Below are 17158 nucleotides of genomic sequence, written 5' to 3' on the forward strand. Positions count from 1 at the left end.
GGGCGGCCGAGTGCAGTGTAGAAACAAGCGTCAGGTTTGTAATGGAAGTCAATGGGAGATCTAGGGATCTCTTCAGCGCTGCAGGCAGGCAAGGGGGGGGTTCCTCGGGGAAACCTCCACTTGGTCAAGGGAGAGGGACTCCTGGGGGTCACTCCTCCAGTGAAAGCCCGGTCCTTCAGGTCCTGGGGGCTGCGGGTGCAGGGTCTCTCCCAAGTGTCGGGACTTAGGATTCAAAGAGTCGCGGTCAGGGGAAGCCTCGGGATTCCCTCTGCAGGCGGCGCTGTGGGGGCTCAGGGGGGACAGGTTTTTGTACTCACAGTCTTAGAGTAGTCCAGGGGTCCCTCCTGAGGTGTTGGATCGCCACCAGCCGAGTCGGGGTCGCCGGGTGCAGTGTTGCAAGTCTCACGCTTCTTGCGGGGAGCTTGCAGGGTTCTTTAAAGCTGCTGGAAACAAAGTTGCAGCTTTTCTTGGAGCAGGTCCGCTGTCCTCGGGAGTTTCTTGTCTTTTCGAAGCAGGGGCAGTCCTCAGAGGATGTCGAGGTCGCTGGTCCCTTTGGAAGGCGTCGCTGGAGCAGGATCTTTGGAAGGCAGGAGACAGGCCGGTGAGTTTCTGGAGCCAAGGCAGTTGTCGTCTTCTGGTCTTCCTCTGCAGGGGTTTTTCAGCTAGGCAGTCCTTCTTCTTGTAGTTGCAGGAATCTAATTTTCTAGGGTTCAGGGTAGCCCTTAAATACTAAATTTAAGGGCGTGTTTAGGTCTGGGGGGTTAGTAGCCAATGGCTACTAGCCCTGAGGGTGGGTACACCCTCTTTGTGCCTCCTCCCAAGGGGAGGGGGTCATAATCCTAACCCTATTGGGGGAATCCTCCATCTGCAAGATGGAGGATTTCTAAAAGTCAGAGTCACCTCAGCTCAGGACACCTTAGGGGCTGTCCTGACTGGCCAGTGACTCCTCCTTGTTGCTTTCTTTGTTCCCTCCAGCCTTGCCGCCAAAAGTGGGGGCCGTGGCCGGAGGGGGCGGGCAACTCCACTAAGCTGGAGTGCCCTGCTGGGCTGTGACAAAGGGGTGAGCCTTTGAGGCTCACCGCCAGGTGTTACAGCTCCTGCCTGGGGGAGGTGTTAGCATCTCCACCCAGTGCAGGCTTTGTTACTGGCCTCAGAGTGACAAAGGCACTCTCCCCATGGGGCCAGCAACATGTCTCTAGTGTGGCAGGCTGCTGGAACTAGTCAGCCTACACAGACAGTCGGTTAAGTTTTCAGGGGGCACCTCTAAGGTGCCCTCTGGGGTGTATTTTGCAATAAAATGTACACTGGCATCAGTGTGCATTTATTGTGCTGAGAAGTTTGATACCAAACTTCCCAGTTTTCAGTGTAGCCATTATGGTGCTGTGGAGTTCGTGTTTGACAGACTCCCAGACCATATACTCTTATGGCTACCCTGCACTTACAATGTCTAAGGTTTGGCTTAGACACTGTAGGGGTGCCATGCTCATGCACTGGTACCCTCACCTATGGTATAGTGCACCCTGCCTTAGGGCTGTAAGGCCTGCTAGAGGGGTGACTGATCTATACATGCATAGGCAGTGAGAGGCTGGCATGGCACCCTGAGGGGAGTGCCATGTCGACTTACTCATTTTGTTCTCACCAGCACACACAAGCTGGCAAGCAGTGTGTCTGTGCTGAGTGAGGGGTCTCTAGGGTGGCATAAGACATGCTGCAGCCCTTAGAGACCTTCCTTGGCATCAGGGCCCTTGGTACTAGAAGTACCAGTTACAAGGGACTTATCTGAATGCCAGGGTGTGCCAATTGTGGATACAATGGTACATTTTAGGTGAAGGAACACTGGTGCTGGGGCCTGGTTAGCAGGGTCCCAGCACACTTCTCAGTCAAGTCAGCATCAGTATCAGGCAAAAAGTGGGGGGTAACTGCAACAGGGAGCCATTTCTTTACAGAAAGTAAAAGAAAAAACAGAAGCATTCCACCATAGGAATTTCCAGTTGCAAGTGTGCTACGTTGTCTTGGTGGTACTTAGTTTATATTGAGGCCCTTGCTGATGTGATGCTTTTAGTTTAGTCTGTATACCGGCTACTGATGACTCTAATTTCCTTCAGGGCCTGTCCCATTAAATGAAAGTTATTTATTGGTGTTCTTTGTACTATCCTTCTAGGCACTGGAAGTGTCTGTCTGTTTGGATTGCTTTGACTTGTTCTTTTTTTTTCTTGGCAGATGGATTTCTGCCTCTCCTCCCAGTCAATCTGCGAGGACAGGTGGATCTGCTGGTCCCCCGTCAGTGCTTTAATCTCAGCTACGACCTGAACTGTGATAAGCTGTGCAGTGACTTCCAGGAAGACATTTCCTTCCACTTTTCTATGGGATGGACAATGTTGGTTAATAGGTTTCTGGGACCTAAGAATGGGCGCAGAGCGTTGATGGGATATAGTGACCAGGTGAGACTAAATGATAGAATGTCTGAGTGATGGCTTGGTCTGTTTTGTTTTGACCAACACTGTTTCTTGGGCAGTTTGAGCTTTTAATTCTTGGGAAAGGGTGTTTTTTTCTGGCCTGCAGAATCTACTGCGTGCACTGTCACATACACATTTGAAGCTAAAGTGACATAGAAATTTTGCTTCAACTGTGGTTGTGTGCTGTCACAGATCTAGCTCCCTATGTAAGGCATGCTTCACTGTACTGTGTAGTGAAATATGTTTGTTATGGAGTTGCACTATCTGTGCAGGATTTTTGTATGTTCTTTTTCTTGTCTTCCACTGGGTGTAATCTTAGGAATTTTAGATTTGTTATGGGTTGATACAAAGCTAAGTGTTGGTGGTTCCTTTGTAAGATAAGCTCTGTGAGTTGTCCCCATGACTTTCCTTTATCACGTTTGAGTTCAGTAGCCAGGGTTCCTATAGAAGACTCTAGGGTTACCTTAACATTGTAACCAACACTTATTTAGTTCACTCTTCTGTTTCAACCAAACTGTTTTTTTCCCCTAGGTTCAACGTCCCTTACCTCTAACACCTGTGAACCCAAGTATGCCCCCATTACCACAGGGGTCCTTAACTCAGGAAGAGCTCATGGTCTCCATGGTGACTGGCTTGGCATCACTGACTTCCCGCACATCCATGGGAATTCTGGTGGTGGGCGGAGTGGTAAGTTATACATTGATGCCTGTGGTGGGGAAGAAAACAAGTTACTTATCTGTAACTGCCATTATCCAGTATTGTGACTTTCATAGATTCTACATGCTTGAATCATTCCCCATTGTCAAAGTGGAAGTTCCACTATACCTTAGAAAAGCAGTATGCACAAATTGCAATAGGCTTTATGGCAGTATTTGCAGTAACTATCAATTAAATAGCTTATCTATGTTCTTTTGAAAAAAGAACCAAACTTGACCTATGACCAATCAGGCACCAGCACCCTCTAGAATACTCCCAAGAGAGGCTTATTTCCCTCATATTTTGGAACACAACAGTGCAGGTTACTCTAAAATATAAGGGGTGCCTCAAAGGGTAGGAGGGTGGGTTACATGCGAGTCTATGAAAGATACCAATACTGGGTAACTGCAGTTACAGGTAAGTAACTTGTTTTCTTATCCAGTATTGGATTTTTCATAGATTCACATGCTTGAATCAGAATAGCAAGCAGTACAGCAAGCAACTGTCTCAACCCTTAGTGGATGGTGGGCCAAAAGAAAAATAATTCATAATAACATAAGAGAAGCGTTAGATATGAATAAGCAGGATACAACCACATTATTCTCAATCTGATTGTAAATAACTGTGAAATTGTAAGCATTCATGCATGAATACTTGATTAAGCAACACAAGGAAGGCAAGCATTAAACACCATGAAAACAGTCTTGTATCAGAAAAGAGGCTTACCGTAAGGAAATAGTTGACTCAGCAGAGCGTGTCCTATGGCCGAATCGCTGCGCTGTGATGAGTCAAGGCAGTAGTTCTGTGTAAAGGAATGAGTAGTTTTCCATGTTGGAGCCCAGCATATCTTATCCAGAGCGATGCTAGCAAAGAGAGTAGTTGAGGTTGACACTGCTTTCGTGTCTTAGGCTTTCAGGTCAGTGGTTTTCCAGCTTTAGAGTGGCAAAATTGTATAGTCATTGAGATCCACCATACTGTTGTCGCCTTTGTCACTGTTGGCCTCTCACGACTTTAAGAGACTAACTGTTGATCCTTTCTGCAGGGCTGCTGAGTGTGAAGGAGATAAAACGTCAGACATTGTTTGTTGTCCAATGTGTGAAGAGTCCTTTCAGCTGGTGTAGCTGGATTAGGAAAAATGTTTGAAGTATAATTGGTTCATTAAGAGGGAATGTGAAGGAACCTTTGATATGTATCCTGGATTTGTTCTGAGAAGGACGAATTTATCTGAGAAATGCAGAAAGGGTTCTTATTGTAATGGCCTGTATGTCACTGCCTTTCTGGTAGAAGTGAGGGAGAGAAGACTTGAGACCTTCAATTTAAGAAATTTCAGTTCAGCCTTATGTATCGGTTTGAATGGGAATTTCATTAATTGAGAAAGAATGATGTTAAGATGCCATTCCTGGGAGCTGCTTGTAGGAGGCTGGACTGGCTTGTAGTGAGTACCAAGGGGTACTTACACCAGGCCCAGGTATCCCTTATTAGTGTATAGGGTGTCTAGCAGCTTAGGCTGATAGATAATGGTAGCTTAGCAGAGCAGCTTAGGCTGAACTAGGAGACGAGTGAAGCTCCTACAGTACCACAAGTGTCATATGCACAATATCATAAGAAAACACAATACACAGATATACTAAAAATAAAGGTACTTTATTTTTATGACAATATGCCAAAAGTATCTCAGTGAGTACCCTCAGTATGAGGATAGCAAATATACACAAGATATATGTACACAGTACCAAAAATATGCAGTATAGTATTAGAAAACAGTGCAAACAATGTATAGTTGCAATAGGATGCAATGGGGACACATAGGGATAGGGGCAACACAAACCATATACTCCAAAAGTGGAATGCGAACCACAAATGGACCCCAAACCTATGTGTCCTTGTAGAGGGTCGCTGGGACTGTAAGAAAACAGTTAGGGTTAGAAAAATAGCCCACCCCAAGACCCTGAAAAGTGAGTGCAAAGTGCACTAAAGTTCCCCAAAGGACATAGAAGTCGTGATAGGGGAATTCTGCAGGAAAGACACAAACCAGCAATGCAACAACGATGGATTTCCAGTCGAGGGTACCTGTGGAACAAGGGGACCAAGTCCAAAAGTCACAAGCAAGTCGGAGATGGGCAGATGCCCAGGAAATGCCAGCTGTGGGTGCAAAGAAGCTGCTACTGGACAGTAGAAGCTGAGGTTTCTGCAGGAACGACAAGGGCTAGAGACTTCCCCTTTGGAGGATGGATCCCCCACACCGTGGAGAGTCGTGCAGAAGTGTTTTCCTGAAGAAAGACCGCCAACAAGCCTTGCTAGTTGCAAGTCGTGCGGTTAGCGTTTTTGGATGCTGCTGTGGCCCAGGAGGGACCAGGATGTCGCCAATTGCGTCTGGGGACAGAGGGGGCGTCGAGCAAGACAAGGAGCCCTCTCAGAAGTAGGCAGCACCCGCAGAAGTGCTGGAACAGGCACTACGAAGAGGAGTGAAACGGTGCTCACCCGAAGTCGCACAAAGGAGTCCCACGTCGCCGGAGGACAACTTAGAAAGTCGTGCAATGCAGGTTAGAGTGCCGTGGACCCAGGCTTGGCTGTGCACAAAGGATTTCCACCAGAAGTGCACAGAGGCCGGAGTAGCTGCAAAAGTCGCGGTTCCCAGCAATGCAGTCTGGCGTGGGGAGGCAAGGACTTACCTCTACCAAACTTGGACTGAAGAGTCACTGGACTGTGGGAGTCACTTGGACAGAGTTGCTCGATTCAAGGGACCTCGCTCGTCGTGCTGAGAGGAGACCCAGGGTACCGGTGATGCAGTTCTTTGGTGCCTGCGGTAGCAGGGGAAGATTCCGTCGACCCACAGGAGATTTCTTCGGAGCTTCTAGTGCAGAGAGGAGGCAGACTACCCCCACAGCATGTACCACCAGGAAAACAGTCGAGAAGGCGGCAGGATCAGCGTTACAGAGTTGCAGTAGTCGTCTTCGCTACTTTGTTGCAGTTTTGCAGGCTTCCAGCGTGGTCAGCAGTCGATTCCTTGGCAGAAGGTGAAGAGAGAGATGCAGAGGAACTCTGATGAGCTCTTGCATTCGTTATCTAAGGAAATCCCCAAAGCAGAGACCCTAAATAGCCAGAAAAGAGGGTTTGGATACTTAGGAGAGAAGATAGGCTAGCAACACCTGAAGGAGCATATCAGAAGGAGTCTCTGACGTCACCTGCTGGCCCTGGCCACTCAGAGCAGTCCAGTGTCCAGCAGCACCTCTTTTTCCAAGATGGCAGAGGTCTGGTGCACACTGGAGGAGCTCTGGACACCTCCCAGGGGAGGTGCAGGTCAGGGGAGTGGTCACTCCCCTTTCCTTTGTCCAGTTTCGCGCCAGAGCAGGGCTAAGGGGTCCCTGAACCGGTGTAGACTGGCTTATGCAGAAATGGGCACCATCTGTGCCCATGAAAGCATTTCCAGAGGCTGGGGGAGGCTACTCCTCCCCTGCCTTCACACCATTTTCCAAAGGGAGAGGGTGTAACACCCTCTCTCTGAGGAAGTCCTTTGTTCTGCCATCCTGGGCCAAGCCTGGCTGGACCCCAGGAGGGCAGAAACCTGTCTGAGGGGTTGGCAGCAGCAGCAGCAGCAGCTGCAGTGAAACCCCGGGAAAGGCAGTTTGGCAGTACCAGGGTCTGAGCTACAGACCCATGGGATTGTGCCAACTATGCCAGGATGGCATAGAGGGGGCAATTCCATGATCATAGACATGTTACATGGCCATATTCGGAGTTACCATTGTGAAGCTACACATAGGTAGTGACCTATGTGTAGTGCACGCGTGTAATGGTGTCCCCGCACTCACAAAGTCCGGGGAATTTGCCCTGAACAATGTAGGGGCACCTTGGCTAGTGCCAGGGTGCCCACACACTAAGTAACTTTGCACCTAACCTTTACCAGGTAAAGGTTAGACATATAGGTGACTTATAAGTTACTTAAGTGCAGTGGTAAATGGCTGTGAAATAACGTGGACGTTATTTCACTCAGGCTGCAGTGGCAGACCTGTGTAAGAATTGTCAGCTCCCTATGGGTGGCAAAAGAAATGCTGCAGCCCATAGGGATCTCCTGGAACCCCAATACCCTGGGTACCTCAGTACCATATACTAGGGAATTATAAGGGTGTTCCAGTAAGCCAATGTAAATTGGTAAAATTGGTCACTAGCCTGTTAGTGACAATTTGAAAGAAATGAGAGAGCATAACCACTGAGGTTCTGGATAGCAGAGCCTCAGTGAGACAGCTAGTCATAACACAGGTAACACATTCAGGGCACACTTATGAGCACTGGGGCCCTGGCTGGCAGGGTCCCAGTGACACATACAACTAAAACAACATATATACAGTGATAAATGGGGGTAACGTGCCAGGCAAGATGGTACTTTCCTACACTGCTCACACAGGAGGAAAGGTTCGAAACAACCCTTTCATAAACTGCTTGATGAGTCCTGAGGAACAGAGTGAAATAGTGTGTGTAGAATGCCAGTATCTTGAGATTGCAGCCAGGTGAACCTTAATAGAGGCATGGACAAGCCGGATTTGGTGAATGAGAGAAGATAAGTTATGATCTGTTCTGGAGGGGCCTCAAACGGGTGCAGGTTGTTTTGCTGGCACCAAGCGCAGAACCTTTTCCACTTCAGCCTGTAAGTTTTGTTCATACTTTCTGCCTGTGCTCTGGACAGTATCACCCTACATTCCTGATCGATGTTCATGTTCCGGAAATTCATAGAACTCAGGAGCCATGCATGCAGCTGGAGAGAGACTGGCTTCCTGTTTCTTGGGAAGTCAGATGGGGTCGGTTACAGATAATAGAATCAGCTCTCTGAACCAATGCTGTCTGGTCAGTGGGAGCTATTAGGAAGAGCAGGGAGTGCTCTTCTTTAATTTTCCTGGGAACTCTGGTAAGCAATGGGAAGGGGGAAAGCATATTTAAAGATCCCAGACCATCACATTGAAAGGGCATTCCCTCATGATCCCTGGAGCGGGTATCGACTGGCGTAGAACTGGCATTTTAGCATTCTTGTTTGTAGCAAAGAAATACAATGACGTTTGCCCCAGCACAAGAAGATTTTGTTCACCTCTTGTTGATCAAGCTCTCGTTCTTGGTGACTGTCCTCTGTCCTGCTGAATGTGCCTGCAAGAGCATTGTTGACGGCAGACATGTGTTCTGCACTCAGGGAAATCCTGTGTAACATGAGCCAATCCAAAAGAGCTTGCGCTTCTTGTGAAAGGCGTGTGGGTTGTGTTCCTCTAAGTTTGTTGATGTAAAACATGCTGGTCGTATTGTCCATTTGGAACAGCACAAAGGATCCTGAAATTCGTGGGAGAAAATCCTGGAGAGTAAGGAATATTGCTTTCACCTCTAAAAGATTGATGTGCATCAGTTTTTGATGGTTGGACCACTTTCCTTGTATGCATGACCTGCAAATGATTCCCCCCAGCCCTCCAGGAAAGCATCCGTTGTGATGACTAAGTCTGGGATCTGTCAATCCCTGAGAGATATGACTCCACCATTGTAATGCCTTTACCATCCTTGGTGTAACATTGATCAAGTCCTCGAAGGACCCTTGAGACTGCATCCATTATTTCTGCAGCTCTTCCTGCAGTGGTCTCATCTTTAGCTGGGCTTGAGGTACTAGGTTTATCAATGAAGAAACCATACCTAGGAGTGATTTGAAGAGTCTCACAGAAACAATCTTTCTTCTGGAGATTTTCAGAGCCAGATTGGATAACTTTTGATGGGTTTCTTCCCAAAGTGATGCTTTGTTCTTGACTGCATCGATTTCTGTACCCCAGAAGAACCTTGTTTTGTGTTGGAATCATAGATGCCTTCTGATGGCTTATTGTTAGTACTAGGCTGTGAATCAATGCAAGACAGGTGCTGGTGGCTTGGGAAGCCTGGTTCGAAGTTGCCGCTTTTAGCAGCCAATCGCCCAAGTGGAGGAAAACGTGAAAACCCTGATAGCGAAGCGCAGCCACCAATGGCACGAGACATTTTGTGAATATTATGGGAGCTGGCTTCAGGCCAAAAAAGAGAACCCTGATCTGATAATGGGTACAGGCTACGATAAAGCGAAGGTGTTTTTGATGCATGGGCTGAATGGGTATGTAAAAGTAGGTATCTTGGAGATTCAGCAATGTTATGTAGTCACCGCTGCTCAGAAGGTGAAGGATGTCTGACAGAGTTATCGTACAGAAGGATTGTTTGCGCAGAAATTTGTTTAATTGCCCGAGATCCAGAATTGGCTTTCATTCTCCTGTGTTTTTTTTCTCACCTGGAAAAATCGATAGTGGAAACATAATCCTCTCTGAGGGGGAACTTTCTCTGTTGCACACTTGAAGAGCATTTGTAATGCTTTTTTTCTTAGTAAGTGAAGATGAGGTGGGTGCGCTCCTTTCAGAGGGTGGTTTGAAGGCCTCTGCACAAATTCCTGAGTGTGACCGGAACTGCCTACATCCAACACCCATTTGTCCAACGTTAACTCCTTCCGCCGTCTTTTGAGGAAGCACAGCTCAGGAAATGTTGCAAAACTGGCAGGAGCCGTGGAACAAAGTTGCAGAAGAGTCTTCTCTGGGGATTGCAGCGTTGTCGGTTCCCGAAGGGTCCAGTCGCAGTGGCTAGAAGATGAAGTGGAGGTTGCAGAGGAATCCTGCAGAATCTGAGGACCCACCCAAGAGAGAGGCCCTAAATAGCCCTGAAAGTGGGGATTGGTCACTTTAGCAAGGTAAGCACTTCTCAGAAGGGGGCTATGAAGTCACCTGCCTGACCACTCAGGTGCTCCCAGAGTTCCCCGCCAACCTTGGAAATAAGATAGCAGAACCCAGGGACCCTCTGGAGGAGTTCTGAGCATCACCCCTGGGGTGTTAATGGACAGGGGAGTGGTCACTTCCCTTTCCATTTTCCAGTTTTGTGCCAGAGCAGGGACTGGGGATCCCTGAACTGGTGTAGACTAGTTTATGCACAGAGGGCACCAATTGTGCCCTTCAAAGCATACCAGTGGCCTGAGGAGGCTACCCTCCAAGCCAGTCACACCTATTTCCAAAGTGAGAGGGTCTTACCTCCCTCTCCCAAACGAAATCCTTTCTTCTGCCTTCCTGGGCTTTATCAGATCAAGCTGCAGGTGGGCAGAAACCTGTCTGAGGGGTGGCAGCAGCTTGGGCTGCCCAGAAAACCCTGTAAGACTGGTGGTAGAAATGCTGGGGGTCCTCTGAGGATCCCCGAGAGTGCACGGAATCATACTTCCAATACTTGCAACCAAACATGCCCAGGTTCGGAGTTACCATTATGTAACTGGACATAAGTAGTGTGACCTATGATCAGTACACACGTAAAATGGCATCCCACACTCACAAAGTCCAGGAACATGGGCCTGGAGTTTGTGGGGGCACCTCTGCTAGTGCAGGGGTGCCCTCACACACAGGTACTTGCACCCTGCCCTCTGGACTGAGAAGGGCCTATCAGTGACCTGTAGTGAAAACGGGTGCATGCACCCGATTCACGCAGACTTCAATAGCAGGCCTGCAGAACCTTATGCATGGGCTCCCTATGGGTGGCAGAATTATGGCTGCAGCCCAGAGGGATCCCCTGGCACCCCAATGCCGTGGGTACCTAGGTACAATGTACTAGGGACTTACACAGGGAACCAGATTGCCTATTGTGGGAAGAAAAAGGTACAGTTACCAAGTTAGAAGGGAGAGAGCATAACCATTGGGGTCCTGGTTAGCAGGATTCCAGTGGACACAGTCAAACACACTGACAACAGGCAGACAATGAGGATAACCATGCCAAGAAAGAGGGAACCTTCCTACATAGGCCATGCTTAGTATTTTGGATTGGACCTTGGGTCGAAATGAAGTGGCCTTAAACCATCTGTGGTGACACATAACCGCTGCCCCGGCTAATTGTCGGAAACCTGTGGAGGTGATGTCTAAGGCACAGTCACTGATTTCTGCAAAGGTGCCCTCCGGCAGTATCTTCCTAGCCTCAGGTTGTTTGTGCTCTGGGATGAAGTTGATGAAGCTACACACATCCGACCACAAATGGCGGTTATAGCATCCTAGAATCGCTAGTGTATTGGCTGCGCGGACAGTGATCAACATAAGGGACAACCTCTTTCCCACATTGTCCAAGCATCTGCCTTCCTTGTCTGGTGGGGCCGAAAAAGGAATAGAAGAGTTCTTGGAGCGTCGTTGGGTGGCTTGGGTTACAACAGATTCTGGTTTCAGATGGCCATTTAAGCTAGCCAGGGAGTCCTCTGTATTTTTGGAGGTACTGTAATTACATTATTTTAATCCTCTTGCTCCATATATATAGTCAGTTAAGGGGTTTGACCTCACTTTCTGGCCTGCTCCTTGAAGTCATGGAGGAAAATATCTGTGCGAGAGACAAAAGTTGGCAGGTGAAAAACACCCTATCCATCAAATTGTGCAATCCCCTCCACCCCCACGTCCTAAGGAGTAGAGTCCGATAGGTAGGGAGGAAGTGACGGCTCCTCCCATTTTATTGGGTTATGAGTATTATCTACAAGCAGCCTTTTCTTCCCACAGGATTGTCAGGAGCGAAAAGGGCCTTTTTCAGAAGAATCTGACATCGTGCTGTGGAAACAATAGATTTCACAGGAACAAAACTGCGAAGAGCTCAGGGAGACTCCCTTAACTCAACATGCAGTAGAAAATCTGAGGGAAACAGCCTCTCTTGGGAGTATGTTAGAGGGTGCTGGCGCCTGATTTGCCATAGGTCAAGTTTTTTTTTTTTTTCTTCTCCTTTTTTCCCCAAAAGGCTATTTAATTGATGGCTACTTCCATTATAACCTATTGTGATTCTTGCATACTGCTTTTCTAAGGTACCATAGGAATCCCACTTTGACAAAGGGGAATGATTCAAGCATGTGAATCTATGAAAGATCCAATATTGTATAATGTGGTTTCTGTTAATACACGTTAGTAGTGCTGTTAGCCTGGGAGACATGCTAAGTTCAGCTTTACAGGTCATTTTCAGCACTAAGCCTTCAAACAGATAGCTTCCATTGTGAACTGCCTTTTACTGTGAGCTTTTGCTGTTATCCCATAAAAGAACTGTTGTTTTGAATGTTTTCAAGTCTCGGAACAAAACTCGTTTGTGAGAATTGTTTAGGGTTAATGTAGTAAACATAGATTTGCCAGTGTGCCTTACTTACAGCTTGCTCTTAAGTTATTTTAATAATGTTATTGTGTCATGTATTATATTTTTCTTCGCTTTACTGATACTGTGTTTTTATTCTTTTATGACCTTTTGAGGTTGAATAAAGATTTATTTGATTGATGTCCTGGGATCTCAGGCACTATTTGCATATTGCAAGGCAAACCATCACCTTGCATGGAAATGGATTGAAACTTAATTTGAAAGCAATGGAAGGCTCCCTCCTGGCCTGCTTCACATTACTATTCTCTTTTCAGGTTTGGAAAGCTGTGGGCTGGCGGCTGATTGCGCTGTCACTTGGTCTTTATGGTCTCCTTTATGTGTATGAAAGACTTACCTGGACAACAAAGGCAAAGGAGAGAGCTTTTAAACGCCAGTTTGTAGAGTACGCCAGTGAAAAATTGCAACTCATTGTAAGCTACACAGGATCCAACTGTAGCCACCAAGTACAGCAGTAAGTGTCTCGAGAGTAATTGGCATCTGAGTTTCCATGGTATGTAGTGTTTGTTAGGCCTCCAGTAATCTGTTTTGCCCACATACCTTAGGCCTTTCCTGACATTAGAAAATTCAAGTGATAAAATGAAACTTAAGTTAACTCTACAAGTAAATTTAACTAGACGTATGTACAGAGGTATTATTTTATTACCACATAGAGAATAAAACACTTACTTTCATTATGAGTGGCACAGAATGGTATCATAAAGGTTATGTCTCTGGGTCATTCTAACTTCCCTGGTGACTTCAGACCCTGGATTACTGGTTCAGAAAACCATAGCCATGATCATTCTGGAGCTGCCACACAGGACTCTGGTTTTTCCACAAAGCTGCAGGCGGTTGTTGCTCATGGCCCTCAACATCTAACTAAAGCTTGAGGGAGCAACAAATGCTCCACTGTAACTACTTTGTCCGTCTTGCATCCAATCCACATCAGCCCTATGGTAGGCCCCAGCTCCTATTTGCCAACACTTCCAAGCAAGATTTGGCCAGTTATTTCCAACGATAGAGGGATAAAATGTGGATTTAGCCTTGATATTCCTAGGTCTGCGTGCTATTCTCCATTTCATAGTTTATTGGATTTACACATGCGGGGATACTGGCCAGAATTGGAGATTCTGGCCCTGTGGTATCCCCAGCACCTGAATCCAGGGAACTCATATTGAGGGTCTCAGTTTAGAGATTACGAATTCTAAAGGGGCCTGAGTTAATTCTAGCTCCTTCCACATTATAATTGGACACTTTCACTACACGTTTCATCCTCTACTTGAAACATTTTGTTTGCTTGCAAAATATTCTTTTCATCTGACTGTGAGCACAAGAAGTTTCAAAAGGCCTAGCATTCTGAAGCAGTGTGTAGCAGGGCATTACTGATGGCTTCTAATAAGAGACATGTGTCCCTTGGTTTACATTTCGGCTTACGTCCTAACCAGGTCAGATGCCCTTCTTTTTGGTAGGAGAGTGAGTTCTGGAAAGTTTGTGGGAGAGCAGCTTAAAGCAAGTGTAGCATTGTGTGTCTAATGGCAAGACAAACAAGCTACTTACCTTTCTTATCAGCTGTTCTGGTGAATACTCTTAACTATAGATTTCGTAACATTAGAATTCTCCCAGGTGCCAGACTGGATCTTGGGAGTTTTTTTCCAGCCACGCCAGTTTCTCAGTCTTTGTCCTTCCGTGCCCTCAAGCGTGGGGCGCTTCAAACAAATTGTCACTCACAGTTTGCTGATCTCTAAATTGGGACTTTAATAAAGTGTTAGGGAATTCTCTCCACAGAACAGGGAGGTGGCAGAGCAGTGAACAATCTGCAGTTAGTGTCCATCAGAAAGTGCTTGTTCTTCGGATGGATACTTCTAATAACAGATTCTTCACCGTTAGAATAGATACTACACCAGAACCACCCAAATGTGAAGGATCTGTGGAATGACTCAGCTTAGGAAATCTTGCAGGATGGAACATGCAAAATGGCCCTCCCTTTAAATCTGGCTGTCTAGGCAGTAGTGTTTCATTAACATGTACATTTATACCTATATTGCCGCCTGGAAGATTTGTAGAACTGGAACCTCCCTTGCCAGTACCATGCTAGCAACCTTGTCCGTGGGGGGAATGAGTCTGCAGTGCCCTCTGCGGGTTGCTTCTTTGCCAGCGCATAGCCGATTTTGATGCAGAAGACAACCCACCTCAAAAGGGTCCTTTTCAACACCTCCTTATTCTTCTTCTGTTAAGTTCTTTTGTTTGGTCAGTATAGAAGCTCAGCACATTTTTAGGGTATCCTCCAGTAGCTCCTCTCCTCCCTTTTTGGAGTGGTGAGGTGGAGCAAAAACTGTTGGCAGAGTAATGGATTGACCAACGTGAAGAGGAGATGCAACTTTGGACAAAAATACTGCCCTGGGTCTTCAGCACGAATTTGACTGGGAAAACGTGATGTAGGGCACAAAAGTTCCTGCAGTTCACTAACGTGACGTCAGTGAGGAAGACAGTTTTTAGAGTCAAGAGCTACATTGAGTAGATGTTTATTGACTCAGAATGTGTCCTTAAGAGAAATGTTATGAGTAGATTTGATTCCTGTGAGTAAGACCCTGTAACAAAATCTTCAATTCCAGCAATTTGAATAGAGGGTGTTGATCATGTAAACTGGAAAAAAAACTGAAAGAGCCGATTAAATAACATTAATTAATTGGGAAAAAGCCCCTGCTCAGTCAATGCAGGAATAAAAATTAACACACCCAAAAGTTTGGCCTGCAGGTGTCAGTGTGTCGATCAGTACACCAAGCAACAAATTTCTCCTAGTGCCCAGCATAGATGGAGTTTGCGGAAGGATGTCTAGCTGTAAGGATGACATCCATTATGTCATTTGGCACATCAAATGTATTAAACTGCTGTTGCTCAATCTCCACCCATGAAGGTGTAGAATGTAAAGACTTGGCTGCAGGACACTGCCCTGTTGCTGAGAGAAGAGGGCCACTGGAACAGGTAGCCACGTCTCTTGGTCCAGTTAGGGATGCTCAAGGCGGACTGGGCCGAAGTCATCTTGATTATCTCAGAACTTGAGTAGTTGTGGACACACATGCAGGAGCCCTGTGCCTTACCTCTGATACAATGCATTTCCTAGTAAGTGCTCTGGAGAAAACTCTAGTGGAAAAAAGTTTGGAAACTGATTATTCTCAGCAGTTGTGAACAGATTTAGCCAGGGCATTTCCCGTGGGTCAAAGACGCTCTGCTCCACCATGGGTTGGATATGCTACTTTTGGTCTGCCAGTCAATGCCTGCTCAGCTTATCTTGAGAAATCTTGCAAAATGTGTTTGGTAACAAGTAGATGTTCTGCTGGCCGAGCCACGTACAGTGGGAGGGGGTTTCCTGATACAGAAGCCAGGGCCCTACTGTTAAATAAAAAAACACAACACATTGGGGAGACCAAAGTGTCAACATGTTTAAAGAAAAAATAGTGACCATCAAAACAAATAATCAAGAGACAATTGTAATTTCAGCTGACCAGCGCTATTGCTCGGAACGGCCAGTTGGAGCATGTAATACTACAATTCGTGCAAATTTGAACAATCTACATACATTTTACATTTTGCAACTTACCTAAAGAGCAGGTGGCAAGATCTTGTGGAAACAATATGATGCATTCTTGAAGCAAAAAACAGAACACAGGGACATGCCTATGCTGCTTTTGTGTGACAATGAGGCCCTGCAGGGGTGGGGCTTCATCCCCCAGTGTACCCTGTGCTTGGAGAAGGGGCACACGCTACAAGAGCACTTGAGTATTCATGCGACGTGGGATGTATCTGTGACAGTTTTGTGTGACAGTGAGGCCCTGCTGAGATGGTACTTTATCCCACAGCATACCCTATGCTTGGAAGAGGGGCCACGCTGTACAAGAGCACTCAAGTCTTCCTCCGGCGTGGGACGTACCTGTGCTGGTTTTGTGTGACAGTGAAGCCCTGCTGGGGTGGGACTTCATCCCCCAGCGAACCTTGTGCTTGGAAAAGGGGCCATGCGCTGCAAGGACGCATGAGTATTCGCACGGCACAGGACTCTCGAGGTGAAGACCGGACCCGTCTGCGGCTGGCCAAGGCTGGGCTGGCCAGGGCCCCTGACAAGTGAAGTTTGACAGTAATTTTCGAGGGAGTGCCCTGCACAAGGATTATGGGTAAGCACAAAGTGATGGAAGGCCAGGTAGCACCTGTAAGCCCACGTGAATTGATAAAATGTTGGAGTGAGTTATATGGGTTGTGTCAACGGAGATTGCCCTAGCAGGAAAGAGACTTTCTCTAGGGCAAACCGTCAGTGTGGCTGTCTGTGAGGCTATCAGTGATGTTGGGTTGGGTCCTTCTGAGCAGAGGGTAGATAACAGAACCAAGGAGGTTGCGGAAGGAGGAGGGGAACAAAATGTCTGGGCTAGTCCAAGGTTGTTGAGTGATTTTGTGCCCCTGGACCCATTTGGGGGCTCTGCAGAAAAGGAGTAGTGTTTGTTAACTCTGACTGAACCTGTATTGAAACAGAAGAAGACCAGGGCCCCACTGTGGAGGGGGTGATGGGGGAAGGAAGGGGGGCGGACGTTTTTGTCAATTCCTGATCCCAGTCGGAATCATTCCCCCTTCCATTTGGCGAGGTTTTGTTGGAGGACGTTTAAATGGTTTGATCTAATATTAGCCACCCATTTAGACCCCATAAAAGTCTGTCTGGCTCTAATTGAATCGCGTTTGGAGTCAACTTGTTTTTTCCAACCCCCTGTCTGCTAATGGGAACTCATTGCAGTTGGGACCTATTGACCTGAGCGGACCAGTGGAGGAGGAGCAGGCATCCGCTAAGCAGGGTAGTGGAGCGA

General features: G+C 47.0%; 1 protein-coding gene across 2 annotated transcripts in view; it reads left to right on the forward strand.

The window, feature by feature from the left end:
- The window catches only part of MFN2 (mitofusin 2), a 138201-nt gene that overhangs the window by 65566 nt on the left and 55477 nt on the right, over positions 1-17158 (forward strand). For both annotated transcript variants that reach the window (XM_069241259.1, XM_069241260.1), the window contains exons 14-16: positions 2221-2441; positions 2988-3143; positions 12590-12786. In XM_069241259.1, the coding sequence (XP_069097360.1) occupies positions 2221-2441; positions 2988-3143; positions 12590-12786 (574 nt within the window). The remainder of the gene's footprint in view (positions 1-2220; positions 2442-2987; positions 3144-12589; positions 12787-17158) is intronic.

This window comes from Pleurodeles waltl, chromosome 6 (genome assembly GCF_031143425.1).
Source record: "Pleurodeles waltl isolate 20211129_DDA chromosome 6, aPleWal1.hap1.20221129, whole genome shotgun sequence".
Lineage (NCBI taxonomy): Eukaryota > Metazoa > Chordata > Amphibia > Caudata > Salamandridae > Pleurodeles > Pleurodeles waltl.